Source organism: Myotis brandtii, unplaced genomic scaffold, assembly GCF_000412655.1.
Source record: "Myotis brandtii unplaced genomic scaffold, ASM41265v1 scaffold49, whole genome shotgun sequence".
In the NCBI taxonomy this organism is placed as follows: domain Eukaryota; kingdom Metazoa; phylum Chordata; class Mammalia; order Chiroptera; family Vespertilionidae; genus Myotis; species Myotis brandtii.
The window spans coordinates 1860527-1867366 of record NW_005368707.1 but is presented as its reverse complement, the minus strand read 5'-3'; the positions used below and the strand labels follow the sequence as shown (position 1 = coordinate 1867366).

The following is a 6840-nucleotide window of genomic DNA, read 5'->3' as shown; positions in this document are numbered from 1 at the left end:
CACAAATAATGAATATTTCCTTAGTTATTTCAGATTCAAAGGTGTTGGTCTATAACGTCCTTTTAAAAAATTTAAAAAAGGACTTTCTACCTAGTGTCTGGCACAGGGCCTAAGGAGCTCAGGAAAAGTTTGTTGCAAAAAATGGTGAAATGCTTATGATGGTGCACAAAGGGACCATCCCAGCATCCATAGGCTGATGACAACATTGACCATGTCTGAAGCGGTCCTCCTTCCAGTAAGTGATTAACTGAGAGGACGATGACTGAAACTTTCATTTATAACTAAATCAATAGTCAATATTTATTAACCGTTTACCATGTTTGAAGTATTGTTCTAAGTTCCTGACAACAATCCTCAGAACAGGTGCTCTTATTACCTCCAGTTTATAGGTGAGAAAACTGAGGAACAGAAAGGTTAAATAGCTGGCCCAAAGTAACACAGCTTTGAACCCAAGCAGGCTGGCTCTATAACCCTGAGAGGATGGAGAAGCAAATAAACTTCATTGTTAAACTAGAAACAGGCTGCAGCCAACAGGAGGCTAGGTGAGGCAGAGTGGGCAAAAGTTAAGTTGACAAAAGATAAAGACTTACTACCAGTTTTAATAGCCAAAAAAGTTGTAACCTTGTACAAGTTAAATTTGATTTAACTTCTGGTGCAGAGGGATAAGTTATTCACACTCAAAGTTTATAATGCATTCTCAAAATTGGTCTATGTCAGGTGCCTCTCCTATTATTTATTTACTTGTGTAACTTTCTCCCCATACCCTGGGAAGGACTTGACCTTGGGCAAGGCAGCTCTGTGTAGCAGAAGGGATCCCCAAAAGGGTTGCCAGCTGAAGGCTGCCTGCTGACCGTACTCCCAGCAGCAGGGACAAGTTCCCCAGGGAAGGGGATCTGGGCAGTGCATCTTCCTGTCCATCGAAGTGACGGAACTCAGCTATCAGTTCTAATTGTCGGTTGATTCTATCAACTTTTCTAGATAAATGTTTTCATTGTTTGCAAACAATGAGCTTCAGCTCTTCCCATCTTATTCTTAGATCTCCTTTTCTTTCTTTATGGTGTTAATGAGAAACTCCAGTGATATGTTCAGTAGCAACAGTGACAGTGGTCATATTTTCATTATTACTAGTATTTAAAGGAATACAATAAAAATGTCTTCATTAAGTGAGAAAAAAAGTTGCCTGTGCCAAAAGAGGCAGCAGCATAAAGGAAATAGGTACATGGCCTCCTACAGCAGCTGCTTTGAAGGAGATAAAGAACTTCTGTTAAGCTAGTTCTGCCCTACCTATATTTTCCATTTTTATTAGAACATTCAGTTATCTATTCCTGTTGGTATCCAAACTACTGTTCACTTTCAAGGTATTAAAGAAGGTTTAATCAATTATAAAATTATTCAGAATAAGGAGAGGAGGATGAAATATAGCTAAAGAATCATCTCTGTATTTAGGGAAAAAATTCAATTGATACCTATTTAGTTTAGTTCAGATGTTTGAGACATGCATAGTGTTATAAATAGTATCAAAGAATATTTTAGCCTCTAGGAATTTTTCCAAATGACTTTTTTTTTTTTTTTGCTAACCCATTCTGGTGTGTGTGTGTGTATGTGTGTGTGTGTGTGTGTGTGTGTGTGTGTGTGTGTGTTTTCTAAAAGCTGAGGAAGAATCTGGAACCTGTTTTAAAGTTTTGTTAAAACTCATGCTTGCCACAGTCTGATTTCTTTCAGAGTTTGTCCATCTTCCATGATTAAATATAATTCTATAATAATATTCATGGCCACGTGTATTTCTGTTTAGAAGTAGGGGAATAGAGAAGTTGTCTTCTAGAATTTCTTTAATTACACACACAACTCATATATGGCTATCTCTGGCCCACCTTATTTGTCTCTCTTTTTAAAAATCTTATCCATATTCCCCTGGCCTGAGTTTTTATTCTTCTAATCTGCTCAGACCAGAATGACTTAAGCAATAAAAAAATAGTAGCAATAATATGTATTCTTTATTTACAGGGCAACTTTCTTTTACAGATTCTAAACTTCAGACTAGGGAGTGAGAACAGAACCTTCTAAATATTTACGGGTTTGATCTAGGTTCCTTGGTTGAAGTCATTTAATATGGATGGAAATACTTGGCATAACTCTCAAGGTTATAGTTTTATAAGGGCCACTTGTTATTTTCATTTGTTACATAATCCATTTCACTCCTACCCGCCCCCCCCCCCAATTAGGCATTCCAGACGTGTGGACTATCAGACATTAGAGAACTCAACTTTTGAACTGAGCACATTGTCTGAGCACTGCCTTACATCTCATCACAGAGCAAGCAATAATTTTATTTCAGCAAAAGTTATCTTAATTACATGCTTTTAATCTTGGAACATTTGGGATAGAATCAGGTTAGAAAATCCCATGTTGCTGCACCCTTGCTCATGTTGATGAACCTCATAGAACACCAGCAATGTCCGGGGACACACCAGGCCTCCCTCCCCTTCTCCGTGCCACTAATCTCATTTCTTCTTATTCCCTGACAGACTCCAGCTGAGACAATGTCCCACATCTATCTTGCATAGTTTCACCCATCTCCACCCAGTCAATAAAAGCATTTATGAAGCACCTACAATGTGCAGGGGGAATTCTGTGTTTCATTCTCCACTCTGCCAATTCCTTGATTAAAAGACTAGCTCAGAATATCTTTTTAGAAAGTGTTCTCTGCTTAATGCCACCTTCTTCAATGTTTCCATTCAACATGTGTCCTCTAGTGAGCACAGCTCCGGTCCGGCACAGCCTGAGATAGTGTCACTCAGGCTTTTTGACCATGACCCATAGGAAGGAATAAATGTGACTGACACAATAATCCTGCACACACACACACATACACACACACACACACACAAACTCACAAATGAAGTTAACTAAATAAATGTTTCATGAAAGCAATTCTTACTGTGTTAGATACACTTGAGTATTTTTAATTCTAATCCTATTTCATAAAACAAAAATGCTCATCTTTACCCACGGAATTGATTTCATGACCAGCATTTTTAAAAACTCTAAGGAACCTGGGTATTTAGGAAGCATAGAAGTTAATTAGAGGTTATAAAGGATGAACCTATAATTCAAACAGAAGGTGACTTTAGAGTGTTCACAAAGTATTGTCAGAAAAGTGAAGATTGGTCCAAATAAGGTATTTGTAAACAAATGCTGTTTGACCAGATCCTCTGAATTTCTAAGAACTAATTCATTCCTTAAAACAAACTTAAAAAAAATTTATTTTTTAATTTTTTATTGATTAAGTTATTACATATGTGTCCTTATCCCCACGTTACCCCCTATCCCTCCCACTCATGCCCTCACCCCCCTGTTGTCCGTGTCCATTGGTTAGGCCTATATGCTTGCATATAAGTCCTTTGGTTGATCTCTCCCCCTTAACCCCACCCTCCCCTACCTTCCCTCCGAGGCCGACGGTCTGATCAATGCCTCTCCGTCTCTGGATCAGTCCTTGTTCATCAGTGTATGTTGATCATTATATTCCACAAATGAGTGAGATCATTTGGTGTTTATCCTTCTCTGACTGGCTTATTTCACTTAGTATAATGCTCTCCAGTTCCATACATGCTGTTGCAAATGGTAAGAACTCTTTTTTTTTACTGCAGCGTAGTATTCCATTGTGTAGATGTACCACAGTTTTTTAATCCACTCATCTACTGATCGGCACTTAGGCTGTTTCCAAATCTTAGCTATGGTGAATTGTGCTGCTATGAACATAGGGGTGCATATATCCTTTCTAATTGGTGTTTCTAGTTTCTTGGGGTATATTCCTAGAAGTGGGATCACTGAGTCAAATGTGAGTTCCATTTTTAGTTTTTTGAGGAAACTCCATACTGTTCTCCACAGTGGCTGCACCAGTCTGCATTCCCACCAGCAGTGCACGAGTGTTCCCTTTTCTCCACATCCTCGCCAGCACTTGTTGTTTGTTGATTTGTTGATGATAGCCATTCTGACAGGTGTGAGATGGTACCACATTGTCGTTTTGATTTGCATCTCTCGGATGATTAGTGACTTTGAGCATGTTTTCATATGTCTCTTGGCCTTCCTTCTGTCTTCTTTTGAAAAGTTTCTATTTAGGAACATATTTGTCAATGTTATCACCGATAAGGTTTTAATCTCCAACATTTACAGGGAACTCATACAACTAAACAAAAGGAAGATAAACAACCCAATAAAAAAAATGGGCAACGGACCTAAAAAAATTTATTTTGAGCATTAAGTCCGATCTAGACTTCAAACATACAAAAATGGATAAGATTCTTACCTACCAGGAGCTCGTGGTTTAATGGCGAACAGAGAAGTGACACAGTAATTATGGCCCAGTGTTCTAAGGACTATTACTGAGACCCACAGGGGCTTCTGTGGGAGCAGCAAGGGGGTCCCTCATTCAGAAAGGGCTGGGCAGACTTCCTGGAGCTGGTGACTCCTGGAAGAGGCTGAATGGGGAGTGACACCTCTCTAGACCAAGAAAGTGCTCAGTATTTGTGTTCAGTGGTCCTAGAACATCTTGAATCTTCAGGGCATGATGTGGGGTGCTTATGGTTGCAGTGTAGGGCACAGATGGAGAATGATCAGAGATGAACCTCTGGAGAGAGGTGAGCAAAAGAGCTTAAATTTTCTTTGGAAACATGAAGGGAATCCATTGAGGGGTTTCTGATTTTGAGAGATTCCTGAAGAAGAAGTGTGGAGGATGCTGGCCAAGAAGCCAGGCTGCAGCAGCAGTTCTATTTAGGAGGCTGGTGTTGAAAACCAGAGGAGAAATAGTGCAAAGGGCACTGGCCAAGGCAATGGTAGTGGGAAAGGAGAAGAGGGGAGACCTCTGAAAGGCACTGAGGACACAGTAGCAGGCAGGTTAAAGCAGGTCACGTCTCCAATCACTTCTAGGGTTCTGACAGGCATGACCAGTGGCGTTTGTACCACCCATGCAGACAGGAAATGCAGAGAGAGAGGACAAAGTTTGGAGAAAGAGTTCAGTGATGGACACACTGAGTTTGGAGTACCTATGATGATGCAATACCTACTTGGATCTGGAGCTTGGGAAGAGGTCTGACCTCACATTAGATGAAGCCACAAAGCAAATATATGAAGTAGGACTAGCGGAAGAATGGGGATGTGGCCCTAGGAAGGCTCCAAATTCAGGACAATTACTGATTTGCTCAAGGTCAGTTATTTGGATGGCTCTAGTTAGTGTGGGGTCAGTGCAAACAGCCCTTGTCCTCACTTCCTTACTGCCTTCTCTAAGCTGTAAATGCCACCAGAGCTCTCATGAGTAATGAAGAGTCTCTAATGTATTTATCCCCACAGTCCTTCCTTTCAGGAACCTTCTGGAGATGACACAAGTGCCAGGCAGAGGGCAAAGCTTCAACACAGCAGGACAAAGGTAAGGCTCATTAACAAAGAGTAAAAGACCAGTTCTGAAATGTTTTCTGGGCATGGTCCCAAATTCCTGACAGTCCTAATATTTTCACAAATTGGAGTGTTGTTCTAATGTCTTCCAGAGGATCATAATCTGAGTTGTGAGGGCTGTTTCTTTATGAGATTTTTAAAATTAAGTTTTTTTACTGATTTTAGAGAGAGAGGACGGGAGAGGGGGAGAGAGAAACATTGACTGGTTGCCTCCTGGACCGCCCCGTCCCCTCCTCCCCCCACCTACTGAGAATGGAGCCGGTGGCGTGGCTGAGAATCCAACCTACGACCTCTCAGGTACATGAAATGATGCTCAACCAACTAAGCCATACCAGTCAGGGCTCTTTACGAAATTTTAAGTCCTTCCAGATCGAATCACTTGACTGTCTTTGTGCCAGTCCACAGCTCAGCCTTTAGTGATGGAGGAGGGTCTAGGGAAGGCAGAAGTTCAATTTCTGTTCTAGGATCTTAGGGACAGTGAAGCTTACTGTTATGGGCTGAGTTGTGTGCCCCCAAAATTCATCTATTGAAGTCCTAACTCCCAGTACCTCAGACTGTGACTGTATTGGGAGGTAGGGTCTTTTAAGAGGTAATCAAGTTTAAAGGAGGTCATACGGGTGGGCCCTGATCTAGCATGAAGAGGAGATTCTGGACACATGCACACAAAGGGAAAATCATGTGAAGACACAGGGAGAAGATGCTACTTACAAGCCAAGGAGAGAGGCCTCAGAAGAAATCAACCCTGCTGATACCTTGATCTTGGACGTCTAGTCCCCAACAGGTTAATACACTCCTCACCTTTCATTTTTCTGATGGGGGCTTATATACATAAGCTTGGTGTATCCTCAAGAGGAAAAATGAAAGAGTTTAACATTCTGAGGAAAAGAAGAAAGGGCCGGAGAGAAATTAAAAGTGAACACTACCTACTGAAACAGACAAGTAGCACAAGTGGATTTAACATGTTTAAATTTACCTACTGTTTAGCAAATTACCAAGTACTTCACAAATCTTGGGAACCTGTTAGAAACTCAAATTCTCCGGGCCCTTGAAGATTTGATTAAAGAATCAGAAAAGGGGGATGGGTGGGAGTTGGCAGCAATCTGTTTTAACAAATCTAAGCGATTCCGATTAGCTAAAGTGTAATTTGTGAGAAACACTGAGATAGGGTATGGCCCCTGTCAAGACCAGCTGGGAGGGTGACGTGACTTTTTTCACGGTTGTTAGTGGCCCCGCAAGGATGGTCTCCTTGACAACTGGCCGCGGAGCGCGAAGGACTCCAAAGTTCTAACCCCTCGGTGAGTTTTATACCTGGAAGAGCGACCGGACGCAGCGCGGCCGCTCGGGGTCTCTAAGGTGAGCGGCGCCCTCCAGCCTCCAGGCAGCGGCGCAGCG

General features: G+C 41.6%; 1 protein-coding gene across 1 annotated transcript in view; it reads left to right on the top strand.

The window, feature by feature from the left end:
* The first annotated feature begins 211 nt into the window (after positions 1 to 211).
* Positions 212 to 6840, top strand: part of LOC106727858 — a 19261-nt gene continuing 12632 nt past the window's right edge. The window contains exons 1-2 of the mRNA XM_014547949.1: positions 212 to 235; positions 5360 to 5422. Coding sequence (XP_014403435.1) covers positions 212 to 235; positions 5360 to 5422 — 87 coding nt within the window. The remainder of the gene's footprint in view (positions 236 to 5359; positions 5423 to 6840) is intronic.